This window comes from Fundulus heteroclitus, unplaced genomic scaffold (assembly GCF_011125445.2).
Source record: "Fundulus heteroclitus isolate FHET01 unplaced genomic scaffold, MU-UCD_Fhet_4.1 scaffold_144, whole genome shotgun sequence".
Lineage (NCBI taxonomy): Eukaryota > Metazoa > Chordata > Actinopteri > Cyprinodontiformes > Fundulidae > Fundulus > Fundulus heteroclitus.
In genome coordinates this window covers 204,076-218,100 of record NW_023396556.1, presented here as the reverse complement: position 1 = coordinate 218,100, position 14,025 = coordinate 204,076, and the positions used below count along the sequence as shown (strand labels likewise).

The window sequence follows — 14,025 nt, the reverse complement described above, 5'->3', positions numbered from 1 at the left end:
AAAAAAAATATATAAAAAAATAACATTACTAAGAGCTACTTTTAGTCTTAGGATTCTTTGTGGATATGGGCACAGAACTCTATCACTCAATGAGGAAATTCTTTGCCAGTACTGTGCATTGTTTAAAGTGTCAAACATATTTGTATTTTTTAAGGACAGATTTAGAATCAATTAAAAATCATCACAGTTAAAATCAGGGATTTACAAGAAAGGTAACCTGAAACTGACGTGTAATTAATAAAGAATTCATTTTAATTCATAGCCACCCAACGGTAATTTTTCTAAAGATTTAAGTAAAAAGAAACAAATACAAAGATATAAACAAATATGTTGAGTGAACTAGACTACAAATTATTTATTCCATTAAACAAGAAATGGAATGTTCTAAATATTATCTAAACTGATAAGAGTCTCTCAGAAGTTTAAATAAAGTAGTTTAACGGAGTTCTGACAGTTAACATTAATTTGACAGGAAAAGTTAGAAAGAAACGGACTGTTTGTTGAATCATTCCAGGTATGCATCTCCCATGTTCCCTTCACTCAGCTTGTGTGATGACATCTGGGCACAGCAGATGTTGTTCTGACTGAAAGGTCACTCATACTGGAAAGCTGTCATTTCTGGTTAAGTTTGTGGGACCTCTTGGGTGTTTTTCCCCTTACATCCAGAACAAGGTGATACAAATGAAAATAAACAAAAAGTATAGCAGGGATTTTACACTAAATTATGTGATCATTTCAGTGTAGCATTTCACCCAATAAATGGTTAACAATGAATTATAGTTTAATGTGTGTCAAAGCTATCAGAAGTTATAAACAACCAAAATAAAATCATTCAAATCAGAAAGAAATTTACTTTTATTGATTTTTTTGTTTTGTTTTAATTTTGCTAATAACTCCTGGAGGTCATATTTTTGTTGTAACACTGTAGTCCACTGAGGACATTTGGAAAAAAAGCATTTCTTTGCAATGGAAAAGTCAAGTTTGTAGTATTCTGTGCGCTAAAGTGCTGCTTGATTGATTTATAGACCAAAATAGAGGGAATTAGATTTATACATTTAATAAATATAAAGTAAAAAAATATTTTTTTTCCCTAATTAACCTACCAATCATTGATAATGGCCAGTTGAGGAAATTGTTAAATTCTGTTCTCTGGCCAATCAACTAATTCATAGTTTTTGAATATCATATATGCTGCAAAGTCTTGGGGCTTGACAATCATGCTTCTTCATTGTACACTTTGATCAATAACTGAAATAGAAAAGACACTTATATATCCATGTGGCAGAGAGCACTTTGCTGCTCTTGGTTGGTACTTTGCACATTTTCCCAATAGTGCCAACTCTGTGATACAATATAATGGCTATGATGCAATCAGAGGTGTTTGTTCGTCCAGATCAGGAGCGTCCAAACCTTTTGGCTCGTGGGCTGAAACTGTCAAGTCAAAAGGACTCGAGTGCCAAAAAATGACAGTTGGTGTGATTTAAAAAATGTTTTTTTTTTTTTATTTTCTACAAAATAAGAACATTTTAAATAAACAAATTAGACTATCTATATTTAAATAAATTTGCCTTGCCTTGCCTAGCAGGAGTAACAAAGACGCACAACGCAACTTGCCCAACTAGAAAGGCGTCTGCCCCACCCATCAATCAGTGGTGCGCTCCGATCAGAGTGGGACCGTGGAAGACCATCTCACCAGAATTGCAAAATGGTACAAAATAACTTTGTTTATTATTATTTTGTTCAGCTTGGCATTTATTTTAGGTTTGCTGTGTGCCATGAATCCAAATGCAATGCGTGATTGCGCATGCGCGCAGCTTCAAGGGAACAGTCATTCTAACATGTTTGTAATAATTTTGCCCTAATTAAATATAAAAAGTTTCCATCTGTACAAGCCACCAGTGCTAGTTGACCAAATCTTTCTTGAAATCCAGTTTTGGATGGGAGGAGCAAATGTCACTTTGGCCCAGGGGACATTTGCCCAGGCATGGTCTACAACTAGACCATGCCTGGTCTAGTTGTAAAGTACATACACGCAAACGTGCATGTGTGTTTGTATGTATGTGCGCACACATATAAGTGGTTCTTCCATACTTCCCACCTCTTAGACACTGACAAGTGCTGACATGATATCACTTTGCTGCAGGGGACTGAAACCCTAAAGGGAGAAAATCTATAGTGTGTATTGGAGAACAGTGACAAAGAGAAGAGGTTTATTGTGAAAGAGAAAAAGCCTGAGAGAATGAGAGGCAGGCAAGAGAAGGGAGGCTGAGGAGGAAGGAAACTCCACTAAGAGAAAAAATATGTAACCTCACAGGAATCAAATACAGCAGTGGGAACTGGGTTGATGAAGAAAAACACGTCCAGTTATGGCAAATTGAGACTGATGCCCGTTATTGTGTCTGCTAATAACACGATGGCCTCTGAAAAAGCCTTCAGCTTGAAAAGAATTGCATGCACAGTGTAATACCTTTCCATTGGATTTTTTAACACGAAAGTAAATCCTGACAGATGAAAAGGCAAAACTTTGACAATGTGAGAATCTTTTGTTTGTAACAGATGACAGCAAATCATTGTATTTGTGAGTGATGTAAATGGCATCTTTTAACTGCCATGTCATGTTATATTTACTGGAGCTTCAAACATATATTCAAAATGACAACATTGTTCCTGATAGTACTGTTCTAGCAGAACAAGAAAAAAAAAAAAACTTTCCCTACTGCAGTTAGGGCATGAATTAGTGAACCACTAGAGTGCACCCTGTAGCCTTTAACAAAATGTGGATGCATAATAGACTGCTAGAAATACAAAGAATGGTGCTGAAAAGGAAAGTCTAAAAAAAAGAAGAAGCAGAAACACGGTAGAGTGAAGGATGGGGGTCAAGTGGGAGAAATAAGAGCTGTGTCAGAGTAGCACAAGTAACAGACCTGTGTAAATATTCAGCATTGAGGAAAACGAGAACCAGTGGAAAAAGGAAGCAGGGATGAATTAAAGATCCTCTGCTTCTTCCTCTATTCTGGCTCACCTTCTCTGGCTCTGTTATTTCTGGAAAGTGAGATTTCTTTCAGACCCTCTTACTCACAGAACATTTGGTCTCAGTTGCTAATGAAAGAACCACCAACTCAGAGGGACAGTTCACTCTAAATATAAAACAGGTTGAGTCTTAAACTTTTGCAGCAGTGTAGTGACTACCAATTTTTTTCCAGCCCTAATCAATTGAGATATATTTTTAATTACTAGTAACGCAAATCTGAGATATTGTTTGGAATAAATTATCTTATACAAACACTTAACCTATTTGTTACTTTTTATAATTACTTACCACCAGTAGTTATCTTGCAGCATAATTGAGTGAAATGTTTCTTTTTACATAATTTATTTTTCATAGAAGCAGGCATATTTTGAAAAATGAAACCAAAGTGGGTGGTTCTAAGGGACATGGCTAAGTGTGGGGAAGAGTGGTGGGGGTTTTAAGCAGGGCTTGGTGCTGCTGTCAGGATGAGGGAAAGTGACAGGTTAAAACACCGAGTGACAAGGGCGACATCTGGTGTTTTTGCCACGGATCGGTCCAGATTTTTCAACGGAGGTTGCAAGAGTCAACCTGGGCTGTGCCTTATCAGTAAGAGCAGCTGGCTCAAGACGCTGACTCAGCGATGCCCAAAGCCACTAAGGCACTGGAGGACAGGATGGGTGCAGTTTTCTGAGTGGTAAAGTGATGTTAGCAGCATCATTGCTGATGTGGACTAATGTTTAAAGCAGTAACAAACACTAAACGCTATTGATCAGTGCTCCAATGCATGTGATTCCAACTCCTGGTCCTGACTCTCTGCGGGGCGGGGGTATGTCTGACTGAGACGCTTTTTGTACCCAAATGCAGAATCATGGTGACGAAAGCAGGTACTGTTTGACCCAAAAGCCACTGCTCATCCCTAAGAGGGCAGCACTAAGATGGTTTTAAGACAAATATTGCAGAACTAAACAAGTTCAAAATTTAAAAAAAAAATTGCACAGTAACTTTACAGTAGAATCCTCAAGCCCAGTTTATCTTCAAGAAAGTAGATTTTGGGGTGACTTACAGTTTAATTTTGATAAATAACCTATCTCTCATACAGTAGTTCATATAAATTGATTTTACAAATTAAATCTTTGTTTTTTTAAGCATTGTAGCACATGAAAGAGAAAAAGCTGTGCTACAGGTTCTCTGATAAACATAGTTGTTTTGAATCCAACAGAAAATAAAATAATTGCATAATGATACCAATTTAAGCCTGATTTAGATTTAATGAGTAGAAAAAAAAAATCTAATTTCTTTTCTTTGTTACCTATCACTAACCAGAGCAATACATGGTAAAACTGGCTCTAATCTTGGGCCGATGAGTTTCTGCACCCCTACCTAAAACCCTACATTAGGTCTAGGAATATGCGAGACAGATGGGTTTTATAATGAGCCAGGTTACACAAAAATAAAACATTTGGGAAGTTCAGCTACTGTGACTTGTGAAATGTATAACTTCACTTTTTTGTTTGCACCTTTAAATACAGATCAAACATGGCAACACAAACAGAACAACTGAAAGAATTCAGACCACAACATAGCTTGGATGCCCCACTGAATGTAACTGTTGCATGGTTACTTTGTCTCATTATAGCCAGTCTCTAGATATAACAGCTAAACGGCTAAAACACACAGAAAGGTTTTTTTTTCCCCCTCCCTGGAAATCACTAGAAAACAGCACTGAGTTTGTAATTTGTTCAATTTACCTTTTGGATTCAGGACTTATTTTTTGTGCCTTGTGCACCCCAAATGCCCACTGCAGCTGAGGCACAAAACAAACCACATTGCTAACTCTATAACTTATATACTATGTAAATGAAGAGGACATTGGGACAGAAAGGAACATGTACGTTTGTAAGTAATTTAGTACCTCACTCAATTAAAAAACAAGAAAAAAACATATTGAAACAAGGCCCTCTTTCACAGTAGGAAATATCAACCATCATCATATTTATGTTGTAAAGGTTTCTCACCCATCAATATGGATAATCAAACAAAAACAAAAGCTTTGTATCAGGCGTGTCAAACTCCAGTCCTCCAGGAACAGCGTCCAGCAACTTTTTTGAAATTTCCCTGGTCCAACGCGCCTGAATCATACGGCTAAATTACCTCCTCAGTCTGCAGTCAAGTTCTCCAGAGTCCTGCCAATGACCTGATTTTTTTTTTTACTCAGATGTGTTGAAGCAGAGACACATATTAAAGTTGTGGGACACGTGCCCTCGAGTACTGGAGTTTGACACCCCTGCTTTATACCATAGTTATGCAGATAGATACTGTAGCAGGAGTGTAACAACAATTGTCCTGTAAAATGAAAGCTGCCAAGCTTTAATACATAATGTTACTTTAAAACCTGTGCAACCTGGTGTATTTTCCAGGTTACAATGACAGATTAATTAAATATAGTTAGGTTAAAAGACATAGAAAATAATCAAAAAGGTGTATACAATCAACAAATACCAGAATAAATAGGCGATATTTCTGGAAAACATGCTGGTAGGATTCTTGAATTTTGTCTAGGGTTTTTTTTTATACTAAGGCACATTAATTGCCCAATATCAAAACCACTACGCTGCCCTTTAATCACTCCTCCCAACTCTTCCAGTGCTGACTTAAGATGAGGTCTAATGTATTCTGAAGGGGGAGGAGATATTGAATGTTTTGACTGAAGTACATAACAAACATTAAGCCTGAAGCATGTAAATAAGGTGCAGCAGTCAGACGTTTGTGCTGCTGGGTAATCACCAGGGGAATTAAGCACCGCAAATGCTATATGTGCATCATTAAAATCCATTTACATGGATCTCTTTCCATCCACATTAATGACTCTGCAGCAAAGCAGGCTTTTAAAAGAAGGACAGAGGCTAATCTGTGTAGATTATAAGTATACTGCGAACCGTATGGAAAGCACATTAAACATCTGACATACAGTAGGTGTTTTAAGTGGAAGATTACTGGAAAATGCTTTGTGGATATGAATACTGAAATAGCAGTCATCTTTTTTGTTTTGACAATCAAAACAAAATGGGTTTAATAAAAAAAAAAAACAGGTTAAAACATATTCAAGTTTTACCTCAACATTTTGAATATAAAAATATCAAATATAAATATGTCAGCTTCATGTATGCCACACATTCTAATTTTTGTTTGCATTTTTCCTTCATTTTTGCTCTTCTGTAATGGGACTGCAATTTTACCGTTTCAACCATCCACATTTTTATGGGTAATTGTTCATTAGTTTTTATTTTTGCTTTCTTTGCTCAATTAATTGTTGCCTAGTCTCATGATATATTATGTGACAGCTTCTGTTTAGTTTGTAGTTTTTGATTTTAGTTACTGCGCTGTGTGCAGCTTTTTCTTTAATAGTAATTTAGAAGTTTTGCATTATTCATTGGGCAAATTAATACTTATGTTAGATTATTCTTCACCAGATGTTTCAGTTAAATCGCCATTCTGCTTTAGGCTTGTTCAGCTCATCGATATGGCAGACTGTTACAAGTTTAGTTGAGTGAAACTATTTATTTGAAAAATTCTGCAAGCTCTCATGGAAAGTATTTGCCACTAAAGTCCAAATTTCTTCTCACTATTGAAGGAAAAACAAAGGAGGAATAAGACACATTTAATTTGTTGATTTCAACTCTTTATTTTGGTTTGCCTGGACTTGACTTTGGTGTGACTTGAGAGGACAGAAGTGTATAACACCTCAACTGCAGTTATTTTCTCTAATATGACATATAAATACTTATTTTTTCTATATTTATTTACCTTTAATGTGTAAATGATAGTCAAAGCAATAAGAGTGAAATTCAAGAACCGTCGGTTTAATGAGACTAACGTTGGCTTTTTGCTTTTCTGTTCTGTTTATCAAGATGTGGTTGCTGTTTTATTAAAATGCATAACCAGATGTAAGCATGTGCATCTTTGGAATACCCTTCAATATTTACTTATTTTGGAATATAAATATTTCACTATATTATAATCAAACATAAATCTGCACATACACTCAGTAAAAGAATGGTGTATAAACTACACTGAACACAAAAGCTCTCACAAAATATATGATGAAGATTTGTAGAAATTAATAGAGCTAAGAAATTTAAACTTCTATATTCTTATTTTTTGAGATACAACTGCATATAAATGATGCCAATCTTTAGCAAAAACAAAGCTATACTGTATTTGAGTTACATAAAATGACCCTTTTGTAATTCGTGCTGCTGTTTTGTCACATATGTTATTTAATTGTTGGTTAGAACAATAAGTTATAAGACAAGATAAAAATATTCCAGAGAAAAGGGGTTAAATGTAGGTCAAAAGCATGGTTAATTCAACATGATAAACAATGATATTTTTTGGGATAATGGTAACTTATGCTACCAGCAGCTGTTTTTCAAGAACACGGTAAAATGTTTTCTATGAATGCATATTCTGTATTTATTTTAAAGACCTTTGTCCTTAAATACAACTTTTTTCTTAGCAAGTGATATAATAACATAAAACACAATATGGTTGTATTTTATGCATCCCAGTTTGTAACTGGAATCACAAAAGTACCTGAAAAAATATATTCACATTATTTTCAATGCAAAAGAGTATGTTCAGAAAAAACATTTCATAACTGTAAAACCTAAAAAAAAAAATATAATGACAATGAACATGGCGAGGTCTGTAGCCGCGCTGCAGGCTTCTTCCGCAGTACAATCAAATAAAGCATGTTTCCAGAAAAGGATGTGATCAAATGCCAGCAGATGCTAGCCAGAATTACAATGCCTTGCACTGAGTAATGAAAAACTGCAGTCATGTTGCTGCCTCTTTGCACCTGGTCCCGTTTATTGGAAATTTATCACATGAGTCTTTTGACTCCAATATTTGTTTTAATAACCACTGTGATTTTACATATGCCAAAGGTCTTTCATTTGAAACCAAGAACAAATTTAGAAAGGCACAAGCCTACCTTTCGGATGCCTTCCCTCGACTCCTCAACGTTATTATCTGCTCCTCCAGTGCGATTAATCATCCGCCACATCTGGGAGTACATGGGATCTCTCTCAAAGGGGTTCATAGCCTTTGAGCGCACCTGATCATATACTGCAGAGTCCAACACTGTCCCGTAAGGCAACTCAGTCTGCTTTGATAAATCCTGCAGAGACCTAAAAAGAAACAAGCAATACAAAAAAGTAATTAAATGAAACAATCCATCCCTCTATTTTGAGTAGAGCACAGACTAACCCTATGGTTCATGGTTGTAGCAGTACCTACTATGGTACTGAGCAAAGCTTTGGCGATCCAAAGTCTATGGTGAAAATGCCAGTCTTTTAACCAACCTGTTGAGGTGGAAATGTTGCAGTCAAAGTGGATATTGTCAAAGCTAATGAATTATAGTTCAGATTTTATATATATATATATATATATATATATATATATATATATATATATATATATATATATATATATATATATAATGTATTTATATTTACAGCTCCTCCTCAAACCTTTTGATTGACAGTGGCTGTTGTGTCAAAGTCATCTAAGTGGTAAGAAAAGCTAAGATGATCGTTTAGAATGCTAAATGGTTTGAACTTGCAGAGTGCATGTTTAGTTCTGCCGATCACTCAAAATGCTTTTTAGACTAGAGAGACATCAAGAGTGCTGCAGCAATTGGTAGGCAACCTGGGGCTAAGTGCCCAAGAGCATGTCAGCATGTCGCAGGGGAGGAAGATGAAATTGGACACACAACTTCTCTGATTGCAAGATGACTACTCTCGGCACTGAGCCATAGAGCTGAGGACATTGTTAATGGTGATCAGAAGTCATTGTTCATGAAGCCCTAATCGCTTATATTTCCAGTCTCCTGTTATCTTTAGTGTTCCTTCAGTATGAAAAGAGTTTGCCAAAGGTCTTTTTCTTCTCTAGCCATAAGCTTTTGAATAAGCTGTACCTGAAGCTCACCAGTTTAATGTACGAATGTATTGAAAATGCATAACAGCAATTGTCTTTGGTATGTCTTTCAGGTTTTTGATACCATAAATACATATTTTATTGATTGTACTTATTGTTATAACTGTTTGAAATGCATCTTTCTCATAATGGACATACCCCATGTTTAAGTAGCTTTACCTATATAAAGAAAGACCATATCTAAAGGGCATTCTCATAGCATGCATAGAGTTAGTCATTTTTATTATTCCTTCTTTGTTCAATTAAAAAAACAGGAAAATAATGAAAAACATGGCTGGATCAAAACACATTGAATTCATACATCCGGGTGATCATCACAGAAAAGAACTCTAGGGTTAGGGTTAGAAGTGCAGTTTGGTAAAGCAAACTGCTCGCCACAGATTTAAATTTAAATTTATACATAGCTGAAATGATTTCTCCGTGTTCCCAACAGAGTGCTTCACTCTTAGACTGCAGGTGTTTCCAAATCATCTGGAAGTAAAATGAGGGCACAGCTTTCTGTTGACAGACTATTTTCTAATTGACCAGCTCCCAGGTTTGTTTTTTTTACATCATATGCAGACATCTTGTCAACCGTTCTACTAAATGTTTATTTCTGGAAATTAAAAAAAAGAAACAGAACATAAACAAAAACAATACAATACACTAGCCATGTTTCCAACAACATTTTTCTATGCACATTTTCAAGTATTACATTAGAAAAGATTGATAGAAACAACTAAATTCTAAATAACTTCTTCAGATTCACAAAAAAATAAAATAAAGAAGCTTTTACGCTCACTTGAGTTGGTCTTGGGCTTTTCCGAAAAACAGTTAATGCACCAAACGGGATATAGAAACACTTTTGTCAAACAAGTTCTGACATAGTAGACGTCTACCTCACATGATTGATCAGCTGTTTCCCCTGTCGGTGTCATAACAGATATAACATATATAAGATTCCATGACGTGCCAAAACATGGCTGAGAGCACCAACAGGGATTTTCTCCGCCTCCAGACAGCATGTAATATCGCCAATACTAGTTGACATGACAGAACAATTATAACTTGCCCGGTAGCAACACATTGCTGAAAACCTCTCTCCATTTTTCTCAGATGTATGGTCCATTCTAGTTTGCGGCCTCTACTTCCTGTTTATTACCATGTGTAGAGTCAACTATTGACAAAATTACACTTTGTGTAACCTGGTTAATTTCCTCCAAACAAGTAGATGGAAACATGCCTACTTCATGTTTTCCTTCTTTTTTTGCAACATTTTTAAAGTGTGCTCAAAATTTGCATGACATTTGGATGGAAATGTAGCAAGTGACCAATTGTCTTCACTCTACTATTTTTATCTGCTGCTCTCAATATAGTCTATAGTTTCTTGTTGTTTTTTCCTTCCAATGAAGGTATACCTGATCCTTTCATTCTATGTTTAGCTCATGCTCTTCCCTGGATGAAGTCCTTGATTGAGCTCTCTGTGAATCCCCATTATTTTTTTTGGACTGGTGTTGAAGAACCAAAGTTAGCAGTTTCCCACATCAAGCTTCTTGCATGCCTGCAAGATGGTTCATTCTGAGTGGTCTGGAATGAAAGCTTTTGGTTTTGTGTCCCCTCAGATCTTAGAATCTTTGACTTGTTTTACTTTTAAATGGGTGTCGTCCAAGAATGACAAGTTTTACCAATTTGAGCAACATTCTCACTCTGAGAAGAGGGTGCATTTGGCATTCACACAGCCTACCAAATGAAACAAACTCACCAAACTCAAATCTGTGAGAAAATCAAATTCTAAATGTATTCTACCTGTCATGTCTTTTCTACAGGAAGAAATGGCAGCAGAAAAACTGGCTTACCATATTCACACAATTCAACGTGCTAAAAAGAAAATGAGCCAGTGGAGGCCCAGATGTATTTCTAAAATTAGATTACTGTCAGCCACAGGGAAAACCAGTAATTTGATAAAGTGTCTAAGAAATGTAGACCCTTCTTGATCACATAACATAAAAAATTAAACAGAAATAATCCGAGTGACTAAAGAAATGTTACAAATTGTTTTATGTTTCTTAATCATAATCTGTATTCCAATATGATGGTGAACAAAAAGTTGTGAAGTGATTTTTACCCAGTCGCTGGACATTTTTTGTTTTCTTGTCAAATGTAGCATCAAATCTTTAGCAAACTTCACTTACAGTTTTTTTTTTCACTTCATTGAGAAATAGCACTTTGTTTCATAGACATGTATCACACACTAAAAGTTTTTTGACAGCGCGTTGGGCTTTGAGCAGAATACACTTTGTAGCAGAGAAGAAACTCTGCCACAGAGTTAAGCCCTAGCATGAACCTAAGCAATTATCAGATAGATTGATATTTGGTGAGTATGGAGGCCAGTAGAGAACAGTGAACTAAAAATAAAACTATTGAAAGAAGAACTACAATGTAATTCATGCTGAATTACACACATAACTAGAGATAATGGGAGATATATAAAAGTAACAAAACATCTGGCAGGTGCTACACGACTGAATACATCTATGGAACAATAAAGGTCGTAATCCCCTTTTCAGCACAAGGTCAAAAGAGGCAAAACCTGCTCAATGTGCACATTATAAGGCAATTCATTGCTAACTTATACAGATGTAGACATATTCTGAAATGATGGGCTTTTGGTGGTGAACTGATTTCATGTCCATTGACTGCATGCTAGTGAAGTAGTTTCGCTGATTGATTCAGATACATAAGCATGTAGTAGTTGCAGGTGGACAATTATAATCTACAAGAAGCACAATAAAAGGATTTGTGTGTTACAACTGTGAGTTTGGAGATACAAAATTAAAATAAAACCACACGTAATAATTGGAAATAGGAAAACAAAACAATATGTCAGCCTGTTTTCAATGTTTTAAACCACTTCCTCTCTTTCTTTCTTTTTTTTTTTGGTCTTTCACTTCTCCTTACCCATAAGTACCCACCTCTGGGGGAAATGCACAAGCCATTGTTAATTATAATACAACCATGCTTGGGTTGCCTTTCAAAGAGTTTGGCCGCTGAGAAATGTAATGGAGAACCATTATATGAACTAATTACTGTTTGTTTGTTAAATGCGTGCTTACACACCACCCATGGATTTGAGATCCTCATATCTGGGAAACAAAACATGCCCACAAAAACACTTAACATCTCCTGCCTAATGAAGAACAAGTGTACAGTATGCTGTGTCATTAATTCTGCTGTAATACAGTACACCCACAGAGCAGATTTAACAATGGGCACAAATGTGACCATAGACTGATTGATTCCAAGCCTGTTGGCAGCACAAATACACATACGCATGGACACACACACACATACTGGGCAGTATGAAATAATATTTTTAGTCTTTTAAATGAAGGCTGAGCACTTACAGCCCCTCCTGTCTCACGCTGTCCTGAACTAGCTCCAATCTATCCTAAAAAAAAAAAACCCTTTGAAGATTTTAATGAACTCTGGTGTGAACATAAATCTTTTATTGCTGTCAATTAATCTTTGGCCCTAATAATCTTCCCTCCCCACCAATCTCTCTTGAGAATTTGCTGGCTCATCAGGAGATTCTTTGGCCGGGATTTTTGGTTTGTGACTGGGTTTCATGATGTGGTAATTCTAAGATTGCTTCTTACAGCAGGCTTGCAAAAAACTGACAGAGAGGGAGGGAGGGAACTAATAAACACGTATGTTGAATGATAATAAGTTTAGTCAAATTTAAAAGGTAACCGAGGACTTAAAAAAGACATGAGAAAAATCGATTTTGGCTGGCTTCTCTGATTATGGTTAGAATTATTACAGCAAGGTGAAGATACACAAAAGAAGACGATTCATGAGTTTATCTGGAGTGTTAAAGTAATTTTACTGCAACAATAACCAAATCAACTTTATTTTTAACTGCAACACAGTTTAAAGATAGAACAGTCTCACAGACATAGAAAATGCCCGTGCTTTTCTGTGACTGTTTCAACTGAAATTACCATCATCCAGACGCAGGTACAGGTGGTGGTACTCGCCGAAATTGGTGCGTCTCTGGTGGACCCAGGGGTGCTGACACCATTGTTCAGCTTTCCACATTACTTAAAGCGATCGGTAAAATCCATCTCCATAACAGAGTTGAACAGACAGGGGGGACCAGCAAGCGGATAGACGTTCCTCCTATTTAATGACGCGGTGAAGCGGGCTGGGTGAAAAATCTGCCTGGATTGTTTTTTGATGGGAACTAACCCTTTAGATAGAAAACCTTTTTACCAATCTGTTTGATTTGACATAACTGACTTTGTAAAGTGCCTTTAGATGACATGTGTTGTGAATTGATACTGTATAAAAACACTGAAATTAATTGAAATATGATTCTACCAAATATTGCCTCAACAGGGGTGAATACTACTGCATGCCATACTTGTCAAGTTAGTATTCATAAAATATTTAAAAACCTTTTTAACTTCTGTTTCACAACTAACTCCTACTTTGTGTTGGTCGGTTACATACAATTCTAATAAAATGCACCAAGGTTTGCAGTTGTAAGGTTAACAAAAGGAGGAAACTATCAAGGGGTAGGAATACTTTAGCTTGCCACTGTAAATAAACAAGAAAATAAATAAATAAATACAAATGTAACACATTTCACCCTATCAAAATCTCTGAATTTTCACCGAAACAGACCATGTTTGTTTCTAGATTTATAATGTGTGCATAGTCTTGTGGAAGTCTATGCATATAAGAATTATGTGCTTAATTGTCTTTGTTTAATGTGAATTTAATTCCTGCATGTGTGTGTGTGTGTGTGTGTGTGTGTGTGTGTGTGTGTGTGTGTGTGTGTGTGTGTGTGTGTGTGTGCATACATTAGTGTTTCTGTCATGTGTATGCTAGCTCATTTTGCAAGCAATTATATTCCCCTAAGCAGCTCAATGAGCAAGTAAATGAAGTGAACTGCCACTGAATGTATCTTATGACAAATAGTCAGTACGTGTGTGTGTGTGTGTCACTACAGAGCAAAAGAGGTGGCAAGAAAGAAT

At 36.1% G+C, this 14,025-nt stretch overlaps 1 protein-coding gene across 1 annotated transcript in view; it reads right to left on the bottom strand.

Moving 5' to 3' along the window:
- Window positions 1-14,025, bottom strand: part of LOC105930540 (glutamate receptor, ionotropic, delta 2) — a gene marked incomplete at its 5' end in the record, with an annotated part of 302,244 nt that overhangs the window by 91,888 nt on the left and 196,331 nt on the right. The window contains 1 exon segment of the mRNA XM_036129181.1: window positions 8,004-8,199. Coding sequence (XP_035985074.1) covers window positions 8,004-8,199 — 196 coding nt within the window.